Raw genomic sequence first — 18398 nt, 5'->3', positions numbered from 1 at the left:
GCCGAAATGACGTTAAGGCAGCATGAGAAACCCTGTCACTCTGATGGTTTCTACTGCACCTATGCAAGACCTAACATTTACATTGGCAACTTCTCCTCTTTGTGGTCTAAGGAGCACATGCCAAATCCAGCAAGCACCCTGCCCTTACAGAAGAATAAGCCAATTTCTAATAAAGAGTTTATTTTTCCCCTGTTTAGGTATTATAATCAGGCAGATTTACAAAGACATCCTCTGCCTACAGATGCAGGAAAATGGGATTTACAGAATGCCCAAACAGGTTAGACATGTAACCTCTCCTGAATTTTAATTACACTGCTGCTTAGGCACTTTTCCAATTTCTTTGGAGCCACCTGAGGCACCAAAAGCACAAAGGCACTCATGTCAGAGACTAAACAGAATTGACAAAGCTTTCCTGTTTTAGTTTCTGCAACTATCTAATGTTTCATCCTGCACTGAGAATTCCAAAAAACAATGTGTGATTTACATCAAAAGAGACAGATTTGTTACATTCAGATGCATCAGAAAAGCTATGAATTTTCACAATAAATTGTTATTGCTTTCTCTTCTGGTTAAATGGCTATGTATTTCAAATAGATTATAAACATATACATATATGGCCAGACTTCGTGAATGAAGATTTGGGAAGGGCTCTCTCCATGTGGGTGTGCCCTTCCAGGCTGCACAGTGGATTCTTTAGGTGAGGCACAGGGTGTGCAGAACTGGCCCCACCGTTTAAGTCCTAAGTCCATCTGCCACAGCCAAGAGAGCTTGGAGAGTGACAGTGAAGTCCTCGGGACTGTCACAGCACCCGGTACTAACCAGGACTGACCCTGTTTGGCATCTGAGATGTGATGGGATGGGATGGCAGGGAGGCATTGAACTGCCAGGGGATGGTCCCCACTGAGACTTGAACTCAGGTCCTTGGGATTCAGTCTGGAGTGCTCTCCTTTACACCATGGGACCACCCCTAGATTATAATCAAACTGCATATATAACTACATAATATTAAAATATATAAATCCAAGGAAGTTGTGTTTACTTCACTTGCTGTATTTTCCTAGAGAATAATTTCATATCTCCCTTTGTCGCATAAAAATGCCACTATTTGAGGAAACTCCAAATTTCAGTTTAGATTCATCACATCTTACCATGAAAGTGTTCTACACACCATGCAGAACAAAGCAGGTAAAGTGTCCCTGTAACTTAATCTTAAAAAGTCCTTGCTTCTTTGTACAGGTTGTTGCTGTTTGCCTCTCCCTTGGCAAGGAGCTCTCCCAGCACAGAACAGGCAGCAAAATGAAGGCAGAGCTCCAGCTATACCTCTTACATTCATGCGATCTCCAGCCAACAAGGAATCCCAGTCAAAATCCTTCTGAAAAGCAAAGCACTCTTGGAAATGGGAAAATAGAAAGGGAAAAATAACAAATGCTGTGGCTGGGCTGCTCATTATAACAGAAAACAGGGAAAAGGTAGAAGGAAGTGTAACAATGCAGCAAAGGTATTTCCAATACCCATTAAAAGTTGTGATGTTAAGGCATTGTAGCACATGTTACTTGGAACATCTCTCTAAAATCTTTTGAACTTCAAAGAAAAAATTAAAAGTGCTTTCATGCCTGTAATAAAGGCTAAGAGCAATTTCAGGCAGGAGGGTTTCCTGGAAATACTCTTTTCAGCAAGCAGCAACTGAACTGAAAATTCAAGTGTGGCACCAAATTACAGACCCATACACACACACACTCTGAATTTTACTGCTGACATTATCCAAATACCTCTCCATTGGTCATTTTAAGCTGGCAATGCCTTTTTACGCTAACAGAGCTTTTCTGCTCTAACTTCTTTAGCTGAATGTTACTACCTGAAAAAGAAGTTATTTTTATATATTCCATATTTGCTGTAATTCCCAGGAAATAAGGAATTAGAGTAAGATGTCTAATATTAATTTCATTGAAGCAGCTGGTTAACCTGTACAGCTTAGAAGTCTTAAGACGAAAATCCTGACAAGGCTCCTACTGATTTTAATCAGACTAGATTTCACTGCTCTGTTACTCAAAGCAGCAACACAATACAGGAGGTTTACCATGCAAAGGTTCTCTTTTCCATGTTGTTAGATAGATTATTCCAATTAGCTTTAAACCTATCTCATTTCAAGGAGTTAAGCTCATAAGAATTTGCCAAATTCCTTCAGTAGAAACTCAGTTTTAATAAAAAGCAGATCCTTTAACTAACACATAAAAACACTGGATTGCAAACACGTGCTGGGACTGGTACCAGTCCTACAGCAGCCAGTAAAAAGCCATGCTTGTAAAGACATTTTATTAGTAAAATTGAGTTCCATTGTAAGCAAATAGCCTTGAACATTGGGAAATGCTAACTGTGCACACATATCTGCTGTATCTTACTTGGACATGCACTCACATCAATCAAACTACCAGCACCAAACAGAAGCTCCACAGAAATATACTTAAAAGCTTCACAGTAAAACACATCTAGTCTTTTAGGGACAACCCACTGTCACCAAGCGGACAAAGAGAAGCATACAGCAAAACAAGTACTTTTCTCTGCCAACAGTTATGGTGATCCCAGAACTATGCTCATAAAACAAAAGATAAATCCTGAGTTCACCCCCCCTTGAGCATTGTGACAGATGCCACCTGGGACAACAATAGTTCCCAGCTACGTGCTGGACTGTGCATCACTAAGTGGCTTGTGCATTATAGCTTAGGGACTCCTGCCCTAGTTGGATTGTATTTAAAGGTAAGAAAGGTCATGGGCTATTTAGTACCTGCACGGACAGGCTGAGAAGTACATAATGCCATATTCATTCCACAGAAGATGTACCTCTGTTAATCAGTCACTCCCATGAAAGAAGCAGCCATGTCGTAGTGGCATATGGATATTCTAATGAAGAAGTCCCCAACTGCCTCACAAATTTTGGTTCTAACTTGACATTTTAATTGAGTGGGTTTGAGTATGCCAACAACCTCACCCAAAAGACTTGGGGTGATATTCATAGCCTCATTTTTCACATATACCTGCTAGCTGAACTGAAAATGCATCAAGTGTGGTACCAAATTACACACACACACACACACACACATACATATATATACACACACACACTGTGAATTTTACTGCTGACCTTACCAAAATACCTCTCCATAGCTCATTTTGATATCTAGTATATAAGTTATCTACATATCTAGTATATCTTTATCTGGTATATACTTGTAGATCTAGTATATAAGTTGTCTATATCTAGTTTAAAATTTATCCCTTGAATAAAAGCTTTTCATCAAGGTTATTACTTGAAGTATGCCATAATATACACAGCTTTGCCAATTAAAATTGAAATTGTAGTGAGATATTGAATATGATACATCTTCTTGGAGAATATGAAACAGCTCCAAAAATCAAGGAACTTTTCAAATGTATTGCATTTTGGGGGAGAAATCCTTCATTTATGCAATGGCACTCTTTTAGCTACCAATAAAATCAGACTAATTTTAGGGTTTTTATTTTTTAATTAAGATTTTTAAAAGGTTGTCTTTGTAGAACTTGATTAATAGAAAGCACTGGATCCAAACAGCATCTATTCAAACAGCATGCTGTTCTTCTGAAAAGTCACTTAATTTGAAACAGTATAATTATATATGTATGTATGGCCAAACTTCACAAGTGAAGATTTGGGAAGGGCTCTCCCCACGTGGGTGTGCACTTCCAGCCTGCACAGTGGATTTTTTAGGTGAGGCACAGCGTGCGCAGAACTGGCCCCGCTGTTTAAATCCTGAGGTCCATTTGCCACGGCCGAACGAGCTTGGACAGTGACAGTGAAGTCCTCGGGACTGTCACAGCACCCGGTACTAACCAGGACTGACCCTGCTGAGCATCCGAGATGTGACGGGATGGGATGGCAGGGAGGCATTGAACTGCCAGGGGACGGTCCCCACTGAGACTAGAACTCAGGTCCTTGGGATTCGGATTCCGGAGTGCTCTCCTTTACACCATGGGACCGTCCCTAGTATAATTGTTATAAAAATGAATATCTACAATGTTTCTATTGTACATTACTACTGATATTTATGCAGTTGTGACTAGTGGAAGCAAGAGGCTAATAATTATAATTGAAGTTATACTATGGGTTCAGAGCATAACTGGAGTTACCAGGATATACAGGTGTTTAACTGACATGTTGTTTTTTTCCCCTGATGCAGGTGATGAGTCATCAGTGGTCTTGATAATGTAACTTTACCATACTGTTCTAGTGATGTTAGAGCACATACAGAATTCAGTCAAACCTGTCAGAGTAAAGCCACTGAGCAGTATCTAAAAATGTATTCATGTATGGAAAACAATGCAATTTAACATTTGGAGATGATACCATGCATATTTCTCTCCAAGAGCACGTGAATGTAACAGATGAGCATCTCAAGTGCTTGTGACTACAAGAGCTAATAGTGTGTTTTGCAGCACTGTTGCAACTGTTAGAATTGGCACATCACAGTCACTTAGCTGTGTTCTCAGTTACCTTGTAATTTCTTCTCCAAAAAAGCTAAAAATCAGGTAAAATGGTAAAAAGACACATATTATATAATTTTAAATTGTTTGAAAAACTGTTTTCCTACTCATGAAGTAAGTTATGTTAAGTTTGGACCAAGGAGACTTCAATCAGTTTTACCCTGTATTCTTGGATTCCTCAAAACCTGGACAGAGTCATGATAGTCCTTACTTTTGTAAACACTTTGACTATAGCACCCTCATGGCTCCTACTTGAGCAATCACAGTTTCCAAGACAACACTACTAAATCTTGATGCCACAAAAGGTTTCCTCTGGTTCCCCACTGCATCCTGACAGAAGGCTAAGAAACTCTGTATGAACAGATTATATTCCAAGCAGACCTGAACAGGGAAAATAAACAAACAAAGAAAAAAGGGCAACCAGTTGAAAGGGAGATCTCTAGAGTGGAAAAGCTCCATTTAAAAACAACAAAAATTGTTGTTAGGTAAATAGGCCTCCAAGCGTGGCACTCCTGAAATCCAATGCCAGACAGGTAGATTTTAGCTAGTACTAAGAAATTATAGTGATACTGGATTTTTATTTCTTTTTAATTATTTTTAAATACTTGTGACTTTCATGCCTCCATCCTTTCCCTAGGATCTTTCCATTTTTCAGCCTCTGCTGAAGATGAGGGGGAAGAATGTATCACACAATTTGAAAGGAGGCAAAAGAACACACAAGTTGATCTTACATTATCATGCTTCCATCTCAGTTGTGCTCTGCCTCAAGCCAAATTTTGCATGCTGCTTCATCTCTAGGTTTCAAGCTAGACTTTTAAAGCTTTCAAGATGCAATATGTTCTCTCTGTGTGCAAACTTACAGACACAATAAAGACCTGATCTTAATTATAACTTCTAGAAAGACACTGCAGTAAAACTATTGCTGTTAATATAGTATCAATAGCACAGCAAATGAGTTCCTGGAGAGGAGGAGAGAATTAAAACTTCAGCAACAGCAACATATGGTTTAATGAAGAGCAGCAAGATGCTCTCCATCATACAGTATTATCAGTCTTCATGAGAAACTAAGAACTCCCAAATTTGCTTTCAGAAGTGAAAAACAGAGAAGGGAAAAGACTCCAACATTGTCGGAGTTTATCTTCCACAGCAGCATTTCTCTTTCTGCCTTTTCCCACCAGAAGACTATAAGGCTTAGCTTCACAGAACAAGGGACTATGGTTCTCTCTACCAACCACAAGAAATATTTGCTTTTTTTCCTGAAAGGAATATTTCAGTAAGCATTAAACCTAGAGGACAACAACTGCTCATTGCACCATATACCCAACAAACAAATGACCCATTTTAAATGTTCACTATGTTATGCCACTGTAGTTCTTGTCAGAGCAGATTCATTTTAGAAGTCCCTTGATAAAGTCAGAAAATATTAACAAGCAGATCGCATCAATTAAGAGCAGTAATTTGCTAAAAATCAAAACCCAGTAAAATGGCCACAAGGATTCATTCAATCCTCAATACTAGCAAAACTGGTATTAATTATGGCACAGGAAGAGCTTTCATACTTCATTTGAAGTTTTTTAACTCTAGCAGAAAATTATCCCTAACTAAGAGTCTCATGTACTCTCTGCCTAGTACTCCAAAAGCTCCTTTCCCAGTCCACGCACTGTTGTCTTTTTCAAGTCAAAAGAAAACAAACACACTTTTTTTTTTAAACTACATCCCAATGTTTCCAGGGATAATGCCTATCATCAGGTGCTTTTTAGTTTCAATTAATGACTTGCAATTCAGCAGTCAAGCCTTTTTTCTCTTAAGAGAAAGGAGGCATATCCTGCCTTCTAATTGTATATTAAATGCAAAACTGCATTTTATTGAATTTCAGCTTTCCGGTTTTGGATCATCTTTCCAGCTTAGCCAGGTTTGCATTAATATGTGTAGGTATTTTGTAATGACTTATGAGGCTTTATAAAAACAAATTTACAAAATGAAATGAAGATGTGTTAATAAATACCAAATGCCATTAGATGCCACTGCTAATCAAATTATGAAATTAATGCCCATCTGCACTAGTACTGAGGCAAAGGTTACATAGTTCTATATGAATGCAATGGCCTCGTGCATGGGTAAGTATAAGATCAGATGATACAGTAAAACAAATTTATTCTTAATCCCAGTAACTATAAACTAGCAGTCACTACAGTTTTCTCCTTATGGACCACAGCAACAATAGCAATATGATGTGGTACAGAGGTATTTTGTACTTTCTCAGTGTTTTCTCAAAACAATGATTTTAAAACTGTAGGAAGATAGGTCAGGTTTCTCTGGGATATCTATTTTTTGCTAAACAATTAATTTATGGAATTATTTTAATTTCTTGTAAGAAACATCAGTCCTCCTGAGTACAGTTCTTCACTCTTCACTGGCTGCTACTAAAGGGGTTTTTTGTGGTGACATCAGCCTCCTCCAAGTGAATAATACTCAGCTATTCCTTTACTAGGGCTCACTGCCCTACTCTGATTGCCAGTGACGCTATTGCTAAATTCTTGAAGTCATCAGTCCTCTTCTAAATACAATTTTCTAGCCAGATGAACAATTTCAAAATATACTATATTTTTCTCACCTGCTGTGCTTTCTGGACCCTCCTTCTTATCTTGCACAAGTTGTATGGTGTCTGACACCACAACCTGATGGTCTGTATCTTCTTCCTTCTCTTCATTAGTCTGGCTGGCTGTTGCAAAACAATTGCAGCTTCCAGTTTCTTTGCACAGGATCAGGGTTCGATACCAGTAGTCAGACATGAAAATTCTGTAAGCTGATTTCTGGAATTTAAAAACAGAGAAAAAATAATTTTCTGCAAAATATAAGGTAAAAGAACTAGCCACATGAAAGAAAAAGCTCAAATAATGTTAAGACTGACAGTTACATACAGATTATCACATCTTTGGTTTTATTTGGAGAAAAATATGCATTTTACACAATAGCCATCCATGGTATAGTACTCACAGTAAAAATTGCAAGTTTCCTGTAGGTTCTAAAAATGCTTATATCACAGGTTAGGCAGCTAATTAAAACCAAAGCAAAACAACAACAACAAAAAACTAACACATCCCCCAAAAAACCCCCAAAACAAACAACCAAACAAACCTATATACAAGTATCAAATTACATATGATCTTAATAGCAACTGCATAAGGGCAAAAACTATCATTATCACTCTGTATTTTCAGCAGAACAAGTCTATATTTATCTTAAAAGCACCTTCCAAAATTCAGTTTTAGCTAGGTGAAAGAACACTCCAGAACACTGACTGTCAAAAAGTGAAATAGTAAGAGAATAAAGTAATAATAATTTAAAAAAGAACATGATAATATGAGTGCCATTATATGGGGAGCTGAAATTCCAGTTCAAAATTTTCATGAACAGATCAATTGAAGGAAACCTTGACACCTGAAACATGGGAGAAACAGAAGATTTGGTTTCTGACACAGCAACCAAGTCCTTTGGGACTGCCCTCTTCCTGAGCAGAAGGCAGGGGCAACAATTTCCTTTGCCTAGAAAGAGTTAATAAGCAGGATGATTATATGTGCTTATAAGTAAGAGAGTGAGCATGTTCTTAAACACCTGCAGGCCTCTCAGGTTATGTGACAGCACTATGGGGGGTTTTGTTTGGTGTTTTTTAACATAAACCAAAATCACCTTCTTGAAATTGCAACTAAAATCATCATTAATGGTAAAAGATTTCTTCTGTGTGAGGAAATAGCTTGATCTTTCCAAATACTTAGAAGCTGATAAAGGGTATTTGGGAACTTTGCAAAGTAGAATCATTAAATACTTTGGGCTGGAAGGGACCTTTTACAAGTCACCTAGTCCAATGCTCCTGCCATGAGTAGGGACACCTTCAACTCAGGTTTCTCAGAGCCCTGTCCAACCTGTCTGTGACTGTTTCCAGGGATGGGGCATCCACCACCTCTCTAGGCAACCTGCTTGTGTCTCACCACCCCATTGTAAAAAAAACTTTGTTATATCTAATCTAAAAATCAACCCTCCTTCAGTTTAAAAATATTATTTCTTCCTTACAATCCATGCCCTTGTAGAGAGTCCCTCTCCAGATTTCCTGTAGGCTCTCTTCAGGTACTGGAAGGTGTTGTAAGGTCTCCCTGGAGCCTTCTCTTCTCCAGGTTGGACAAACCCCAACTGTCTCAGCCTGTCTTCACAGCAAAAGTGCTCCAGCCCTCTCGTCATCTTCATGGCTCTCCTATGGACTCACTCCAACATGTTTATATCCTCCTCATGTTGGGGGTGGCAGAGCTGGATGCAGCACTACAGGTGGAGTCTCAGCAGAGTGGAGTAGAGGGGCAGAACCACCTCCCTCCACCTGCTGGCCACTTGTTTTTCATGCAGCCCAGGACACAACTGGCTTTCTGGACTGCAAGTCCACATTGCTGGCTCATGTCCAGCTTTTCATCCACCAACACCCCCAAGTCCTTCTCAGCCAGGCTGCTCATGTATTAGTACTGGGAGTTGCCCTGACTCAGGTGTAGTATCTTGCACTTGGTCTTGTTAAACTGCATGATAGTCCCATTACTTGAGCTTGTCTAGGTCCCTCTGGGTGGCATCGCATCCTTCAGGTGTGTCAACTGCACCACTCAGCTTGGTGTCATTAATGAAGGTATTATATAACACTGGTCAATACAGACCACACTCAGGACTCTGAGCCATTGTCCACTACTCTCCCAATTCCTCATCCACCAAATCCATCTCACTCCAACCTGGAGAAAAGGATGTTGTGGGGTACCACATCAAAAGTTTTAGAGAAGTCCAGATAAATTACATCAGTAGCCCTTCCCTTGTCCACTGATGTATTCAGTCCATAATAGAATGTCATTAGGTTGGTGTTGGTCAGGCTGGACTTGCCCTTGGTGAAGTCGTGCTGGCTGTCCCAAATCACCTCCCCATCTTTCATGTGCCTTAGCATAGTCTCTGGGAGAATCTGTTCCATTGTGTTTCCAGGCACAGGTGAGGCTGACGGGTTGATAGTTCCCAGGGTCCTCCTACTTTTTTCCACAATAGAAAAAATGTTTCCTTTTTTCCCTGTCACTTGGGACTTATTGCCATGACTTCAAGTATCAGGGAAAGTGGCTTGGGAACAACATCAGCCGATTCCCTAAGGACTCTGGGATGCATCTCCTCAGGTCCCATACATTCAGGTTCCTCAGTTGGTTACAAGCCTGATCTTTTCCTACTGTGGGAGGGACTTGGCTTCCCCGGTCCCCATCTTGCAGTCCATCTACTCGAGATGTGTGAGAAGAGAGGTTGCCAGGAAGGACTGAGTACCTCAGCCCTCCCCTTATCGATTGTTATGTTTGCCAGCCTTGCTTTTCAGTGGGGCTACACTCTTTCGGACTTTCCTCTTCTGGCTGGCCTACCTGTAGAAACCCTTCTTGTTATTTTTTGCATTCCTTGTAAGTTCAGCACAAGTGTTACCCTGGTCTTCCTCAGCCCATCCCTACATAACCAAGATTGCATCCCTTTACTGTTCCCAAGACACCTATCCTTGCTTCCACTGTACTAGCAAAGTGATATTTCTTTAGGAAATCACACCACATCTAGAGCTGAGTTGGTTCCCGCTCTCCTACAGAAGCCATGTGGGCAATAAAAATAATGGCCCAAACCTCCAAGCACAAGGGACCTGACATGCTTTTCCAAGTCTATCTGGAAAACACCAGGCCCAGGCAGGGGAGATGTGCATCTCCCTGGGCAAATTTCATTGGTTTTGGATAAGAAAGAGATGCACAATCTCTGTTTTCCTGAAAACATCTAAATCCATGTGTTTCTAGAGTATCTCTGTTTCTAGCTGCTGATTAACTTGAGTAAAAGCATCACTCCAGAGCGTGGCTATTAACAATGATACAAGTTGTGATTCTCTATACTACGTTTAAAGATGTCAGTTTTATAGATTTGAACAAAGTAAAGTCAATTTAAAAAGCCTTCATAACATAAAAGGGTTACCTGCTTCAAAAGAGATGGGCAAAAAAAGACACCCACATTATCTAGTCCCACATCTCCAGAAATCCTCCACGAAGAGTGAAGTACTCTCTCTGACACTTACTATACTGCTTCAACAGAAGGGAAGATTTCCAGATTAAACACTCTTCCAGTATCCCAGCAAGGTGCATCTTCTTTAGCTGACATAGTGCCAGTTTCCTCAGTTCTCCCTTTACCTATTTCCACACTTGTAGGTTTTGCAGCATTTGTCAGAGGATGTAGTAATGCAGTCAAAAGCAAATCTCTCACCTCCTTCTACAGCTGCTGGACCCAACGGGTTCAGTGCACACACCCTCCTTGGCACACAGACAGTAACAAACACTTAGAGCTGTACTAATGCACATAATCCTTGTAAATAATGTATGTAGCAATTAGTTCATAGTTTTTGAAATGCATCTGCCTCTGGAACTGTCTGGCATGCCAATGTGCAACGATGGGCACATGCAGGTACCTAAGCAGCACTGGGGCTCCACAGAACAAAGCATTTCACAGCACTTTATTTTTTTTTAGTTGTGGGAGCAGGGGGAATTCCTTTGATTGCCCTAACACCTGAGACATTAAATACATTTTACTTCTTAAAAAACCTTAAAGTTCTCCATCGCAGAACTTTTTACCCCAAAAATTGGAGCAGAGATGGGCAAGTCTACTCTGAAAGACACAAGAATCCCAGAAACCTCCAGCAGTTGCCCCCCTTGCTCCTGTGTAAGGTGGAAGTGAAAAGCAGGAGTCAGCAAATTACTCTAGGAATCAATTTTTAATTTATTGCCTTTCCTTAAGGAATGGAAATTCCTGAAGATTAGCAGAAATAATTATATCCAAACATGCAGTTAAAGACACACATTTAATTTATGGCCTTAATCCTTAACTAGTTTTCTGATCATCATCTTGATTTTAAGAGCAGTAATGTGAACTTAATTTTTAAGCCAACATAGTAGAGACTTGGAGGGCAAACAAATTGGAGAAAAAGTATGAGGGGGCTGAGACATAATCCCTATATATGTTTTTCATACTTTAATGAAGACAGGTAGCTTGCACAGACATTCACAAAATGACTTGACCAAGATTGCCTATTGGAAAGAAAACATAAAAAAGGAGGGGTAGGGGTGGGGAGGAGGAAACCCCAAACAACCCCAACTTACTCTTTTAAGAGCTAATGTAAAAAGTTCCAAATAATCAAAGCATCCCTTATGGGTAAATCTGGATCACTGCAAGGATACTGCAGACACAAGTAGCTTTCCTTATTATTCCAAAACATCTAAAGATAAACTAGTGCCCTTAACCAGTATAAAAACTAGGCTGATGTGCCAAGAAAAAAGCTCAAGAATGAAATCTCCCTTTGAAACTTACAGGTCTAAACAACTGCTCACAAACCTCAGTTTTGCATGCTAAACCAAATACTGCTTGGTAATTTGGGGTTTTCTGTTTGTTTTAAACCAGATTGCAGACATGAAAGTTGCTGAAATACCCAAGGAAAAGCAAGGTTCATTGCTCGTCAGATGGCAGAGTCTGTTCCCAGTACCCAGTTGTGGTGCAAAGCACACAGGAACATGTGGGACTTGGCAGGAACCACTGCACAAAACCAGGCACAGACACATTACAGCTTTGGCTGTGCTTTAGGTTAGGAAGGAGGGAAAGTTTCCAAGAACACAGCAGGTACAACAGGTCACTGTGAATTCAAGTGCTCATATAAAAGGTCTATTGTCCTCTTGTGGTGCCTGTCATTTCCAGAGGGTACTCTGGGTAGGGGTCACCATCCTTCCATTTACTACAAATAGTTGCTGGCTATTCTGATATCAATTAGGTACACTGTGTGCTTTGCAAGGTCTGGCAGCATGTTAAGTGGATGACACCTTATCTTTGAAAGTGCAATTACATATGGGACCAATAAGGCATTCATAGGCAATATAAAAAATATATAATAATATTCTTAATATCCTTAATTCTTAACTCCACTTTACTCTTCAATTAAGGTACAAATGCTTTCTGAACCATTGCTTATGAAATTCAGATGAAAGAGCAGTTTTTGAAAGCAAGAGTCCTTCTATTTCAATCACTTTGCACACACACTTCACTGAATTTACTTCAGTTTCACATCCAAAATCCCCCTATAAATCAAGAATAACATTGCAAAGGTCGTAGTTAATAATTACCTTCAAATATAACCAGATTACGTAAAGCACACAATTATCTCAGACACTTAAATCCATATTCTGCAGCCACTTCACCATAGCCGTTAAACCCAAATTCCAGGGTCCCCATCACCCTGAACCCACTTGCTATTACTGGATCTCTGTTGCTGCCACATGATGCAATTTCTTCAGCCATTTCCCTGGTTCTTTAGGCAGGGCATTGTTTCTAGCCAGGTATAACACAAACATTTAAATATATCTCACTTCTAAGAACATTTGTCCGATATTTTCAGATTTACTTCACTTAGCATTTAATTGCGGCAGTGTTTTACCATGATTTCATCATGGCTCCATTTAAGTCACTGGGAAATAAAACGTATTTGTGTGGGGAAAACTGGTCCTCATTTAGCACCTAATAAGATTTCATGCCCTTATTTTCCATTTACACGATGACACTTTATTCCAGTGCTCTTAAATGGCTTAATATCCGGCCTGAACAGGAAAGCTTCAATTTAGTAATTCATCAAGCTCAGTACACCCACATCTATAGAGATAGTGGAGTTCAGCTGCTGATGTAAGAACTCATCCATGTATCCTGCAGGTCTCTGCAGGAGAATTGGACTGAACATCTGAGAATTGGACTTTACAGTACTAATTAACGTTTCTTTTTTTAGAATGTATTAAAATACCCTGAATGGTATTTAATCCTGTCAATACTGCTCTGTTGAGAGTCTTACTTTAAGTGCATGTGTCTGCTCTGCAGCATTCTTTCCAATTTTTATGCTCTCCAATACTGGCCAGTCATTCATACAAGGGGAAAGTACAAAATACATAAGACACACATTATAGCCTACGTTCCTCCCATCCAAAATCAGACATGAAACTGAGGAGATCTAAGTTAAGAACCTACTTGATCCATGTGACTAAAGCATTCACTGGTGTACAGGAGATGTGCCTCCTCTGGGGCTCATCAGCCCCTCACATTGACTCCAGAGTGTCCAAGGCAATAGAGGATGAACCTCAGTTTGCATCATGGGAAGTCCCACTTTTGTATACATTACTGACAGAGTGCCACAAAACATGAGTCACATAATAATAATAATAATAAAGCATTTTAGGATTTTAGGAGAGCCCATTAAACTGCTCAAGTTCTGCCTATGGAGATATTTTATTTCTACTCTTGTCCCTCCCCCACTCCTTTCACATTTTGTTCAGAAAGATGAAGAGGAAAAATCATCAGCAACAAAACCCCATTCTCCTCTCTCTCTAGGGCATGTAGAATACCCTTACATGCTTTAAACCAAAATCAATTTAAAGACTAAATATTTTCTCATTTTGAGCTTTACTGTGATCAACATTTAAACTTGAGTACTAAGTAATCCTTCAAGATAAACCATCTCATCTTAAAAGCCTTTCACAGAGCATTAGATATCATCAACTGACTTATGCAGAAAATACTAAATTCAAAGAAATTGCTTGACTATTTAGCTAAAGCTAAACTGAGGCCTCTTCAAAGTAAAAAAAAATCAAATATGTTTTGTAAGATAATTGCTTTCTTATTTATTCAACATTTTGTTTTAGAGGTAGCTACTTCTATTTTGAGGAACATTTACAAGTTTAAGTGAAGACCCTCAGCTGTCTTCCTTCCTCCTTTTTTTGGGGCAGGAAGACAGGAAAAGTTTATCTTTTGTTACTTAACTCAGGACTGGAACTTATATTTTACGTCATCTAACAAAAGGAATGAAAAGGTAAACATACATCAAACTCAGAGGGTAGCTGAGTTCCTAAGACTTTAACAATCTTCCCAACTGCCTCCCTTACAACCACCCTGCATATAGTACAGGAATAACTGCAAAGTCCTCAGCCAAATTCTCCCTCCCTTTTCAGAGCTACAGGCCCAGTGCTCACCAAGCTGCCCACAGACTGTTGGAGCAGAGGGTAAGGGATCAGCTTCTTGCAGTAATGACATGAGTTATGGACAAAGTCAGAAGTTAGACTTCGTCCCTCATCAGCTGTAAGCATCTTCACCTGAGCTGCATCTCAAGTCCTTCAGAAACCTGTTCCTTATGGATGCAGTTTCCTCTTTGGATCCACCACAGAAAAAAAAGAGGCCTTCAACTTCAATATGGCATTGGATTTGAATAGTGGCTTGCTGTCCATTGTGTACAAATCTGTCTAATGCTAAGTGCAAGATCTTCCATATGTCAGTGAATATAACCAAAGAAAGGCAGTCTGAAGAGCAATGATGTGAGAAAAAGCACCATATTATATAGACTTCTAGTTGCCTAGAGATCATTATTAACAAAAGCATAATTTTCTTAGTCTGTAGAACTCCCACCAAACCACCTACATACCTAAAAACTGAGCTTTTGGAATTAGATATCTAAACTTCTCCTCCTGCCCCCTCATACTGCCCACACACACCAAAGTTTTCATTCCCACTCATTTCTCCATCCATCCATGAGAAATCAAATAATGGTACTGGCCTGAATATGGTGTCCTCTAAAGCAGCACGGAGAGCAGCTTACATCTCTCTAGAACTGTTCACAGTCTGTATCTGCTTCCACTCAAATTTCACATATTTCAAGGATTTTTCTCAAAACCCCAGAGAATGGCAAACTAGGTTTCATTTTTAGATTAAGCCTGAAACACAATAAAAGGTGATAATGCTACACAGCACTCTGTGGAGAATGAGATGGGTTTGTACTTGACCCCTTATTTCAAGGGGCTGATAAATCTCCCCTTGTTCAAGTTGTTCTCACGATAACCCAAACTCCCAGCTCACCAATGCGTTATTATTGCATGCACAAAGCCGTGACAAACACAAGACGCTGCCCATCAGTGTGAAGACACTACACAAATACCATTTGTTTAACTCAGAGGTGCCCCTGGCCAAGCATGCAAATCCCAACTCCTAGACTAATTCAGCTGAAAGAAGAAAAATGCATTCTACTTTCTAAAGGTCAGTGAGTACATGGCATATTCTGTTTATTTTAATTTATTTATCATGGGAACAAGCATGATAATATTACCAGTGCCTCTTGAAATCAGAACTTGAAAAGTCTAAGACCCTTCTCTGCCGAAAGCTCCAAGGACAGTGCCTTTGTTCAGTGACCGGAAAACAGGAGTATGTGCTTTGCTCAGCTTAGAGGACACAGGTCTCTGAGAGATCACTTGGGTCACTTCATCCCACCAACTTGCTGACAAACATATAATAGGTGTCCAGTTTCAAAGGGCTCACCGAACATCTACTCCACATGTCCCTTCTCTTCCTCCCCCCTCCAAACCCCAGCCTGTGGCAGATCAAAAGCATTTTGCAATAACCCATAAAAAAACCTCAAAACCAGTAGCTTCAGCATTCAGCCTTTTACACATGTGGGGAAAAAAGGTGCAGCTGAGGTTTCCTAAGGTTCAGGAAACCTTCCCTAACAGCCTGTCTACAGAGATGGAGAGCACTGCCAATGTTCTATGCCTGCAGAATTTGTTGAACAGAAGTGCAAGGTAAAGGAAATGCTTCTGGAAAGAAGAGACAAGTTCTCTTCCCATCTATCTGGGATTTAATTTCCTGTTAAGCAACCATAATGAATACTTCCTAATGAAGTTGTTATAGATTTACCCAAAAGAGTAATTTTGTTAGGAACAGCAACTGACAACTTTTATCTTGAAAGGAGCGCTGCATTCAAAATTTCAAGTTTTAAGACAATTACACCTGGTAGCTATTTTGAAGCTCCACCAAAGTCTCAACAGTGCACACAGATGGCTGCTTTCAAGACTGATTTTGCAGACCTATTTGTCATTCAAAAAAGGCCTTTCCATGTAACTTCTGTAATTACTTTTGTATAGTTCGGCCCAAAATCAGTGAAGCATATCACTTCTGGAAGCCATCTGAAACACAAAAATTACAGAGTTCAACAAAAAAAATCATGTGGATGCAACCCAGGCATCCCTACAAAAGGGATAAGAATGGGTAAGAGGGTTGTGTAGCAGCAGCCAGGCCAAAACTGAAGAAATGACATGAAACATCAAGTACAAAAACAATGCTTGATTCTCTACCTACCACTGTGCCTTTATTAGCCAAGTGCTTTAGCACCTTCTTGAATTAGGGTCCACATCAATTTTTTCCTCCCCTCTCCTACTAAAATGACAAGTATTCTTAATTTTTCAACACACTAACCCAACTTGCACAGGGTAAGTACATTTAATAAACACAAACCCTGCTACTGAACATTAGTTTGACTGTTCCACTCCCCAAGCCAGAAAAGCTGTATGTTTAATAATAAACTCCAAAAGCACTTGAGGACTGTCATAAAAAGCCAACCTACAGGAGATCTTTTAGAAAATAAATCTGGCTTTTTTTATTTGCTTTTTGAGCTTTTACTATTCACATTCCCAATCATTCTGAAATCACTAAATCAAACCGGCTTTAAAAATGAAATGAAGGGTTTACAGTAGGCATTGCCAAGCCTATTGAAGTTTTAAATTCCTTTTCAAGGTTTTCAGATAAAAATATCTTTGAACAAACAGTTCTTTCTGGTTTTTACATTACAAACACTTACGTATCTTTTCTTTTGTAGATACAAAAAGAAACAGAAGTTAAAAAAAATAATACAAAAATCAAAACACAAACCCAAGCCCCCCACCCCAGAACCCTAAACCATCAACAAATCTACAGACAACAGAGCTGGCAAATTTATTTTAATGGTCCAGTTCCAGCAGCCCCAGTGAAATGCAAAAGGTAAATAAACACTACAAGCGGCAGAAACATTCTATTTTACAGTCCATGTGATTAACCACTGCAGGTAACACCCGCCACCAACATCCCGCACATGAAACATCTTCAAACCAGGGGACCGCTTTGTTTCGCTTATTCGGTGATGCTGAGGGAGTTGCTCCCGCAGCCCCAAGCGCAGGGCAGGCTCGGCGGGGCAGCCCCGGCCACCCACACAACGCCGGGAGCAGAGGGCACCCCGCAGCGACCGCCCCGTTTGGCGCTTATTCTTTCGTTCTCAGGCAGGTTATCGCGCTCGCCTTTGTTTGGCTTCCTCCCCCAGCCCGGATCTACCGCCGCCGAAACTGAGCGGGGCAAAACAGAGAGGAGGGAAGAGAAACAGCGCCCGCCGAGCCCCCGCCGAGGAGTGCCGGTGAGCGGCGGTGCAGCCGCCCCGACACGGCGCCCGTGACCCGGCGGCGCGTCCCATCCCGTTCCGCCCGCGGCTGCCGCGCCGTCTGCCCCGGGGCCGAGCGGCGGAGAGCGGGGCGCTCCCGGGGCCGGGGCGGTGCGGGGCTGCCCGCGGGCCACGAGGCGCCCACCTCCACTCACCTCGGCGCCCTGCCCGGAGGACCAGGTGGCCGCTGCCGCCAGCGCTCAGCAGCGATCGGGCGAGTGGGGCAGCGCCTCCCCGCGGGCCCGGCGGGGTGGGAAGGAGCGGGATGGGATGCAGCGCGCGGGAGGTGTGTCGCGGCCCCGCCCGCGGGCGAGGGGGTGGTGGAGAGTGGCTGCCTTTTGTCAGAGCTCCGATCCTCTGCTCAGCACCGGCATCCCCCGCCCCGTGTGCGCTCCCGGGAGACGCGGCCCGAGGCCCTTTGTGTGGCGGGGCGAGGGAGCAGAGCGCTGGTCCCCGCCCCAGGAGCGCCGGGCGCGCTTCCCTGGAGCACCTGGAGCAGCCGGGGAGGCACCGCCGCCTCCTCGCAGCGGCTCAAAAGGACAGGTGCTCA

General features: G+C 41.2%; 1 protein-coding gene across 5 annotated transcripts in view; it reads right to left on the bottom strand.

Annotated features, from left to right (window-relative positions):
* MCF2L (MCF.2 cell line derived transforming sequence like) overlaps positions 1-18043 on the bottom strand; it is a 154321-nt gene extending 136278 nt beyond the window's left edge. Inside the window, exons 1-2 of one of the 5 annotated variants that reach the window (XR_011699161.1) lie at positions 18004-18043; positions 7130-7328 (exon numbers count right to left, since the gene is read on the bottom strand). Coding sequence is in view for 4 of the 5 variants with exons in the window: in XM_071570773.1 (XP_071426874.1) it covers positions 7130-7307 (178 nt within the window). In the remaining variant the exon portion in view is untranslated. The remainder of the gene's footprint in view (positions 1-7129; positions 7329-18003) is intronic. The other 4 variants (XM_071570773.1, XM_071570070.1, XM_071570159.1 and 1 more) reach the window with 4 other exon arrangements.
* Between the last annotated feature and the right edge of the window lie 355 nt (positions 18044-18398).

This window comes from Pithys albifrons, chromosome 1 (assembly GCF_047495875.1).
Source record: "Pithys albifrons albifrons isolate INPA30051 chromosome 1, PitAlb_v1, whole genome shotgun sequence".
Classification (NCBI taxonomy): Eukaryota; Metazoa; Chordata; class Aves; order Passeriformes; family Thamnophilidae; genus Pithys; species Pithys albifrons.
The sequence above is the reverse complement of the archived record's forward strand: the minus strand, read 5'-3'. Positions and strand labels throughout refer to the sequence as shown.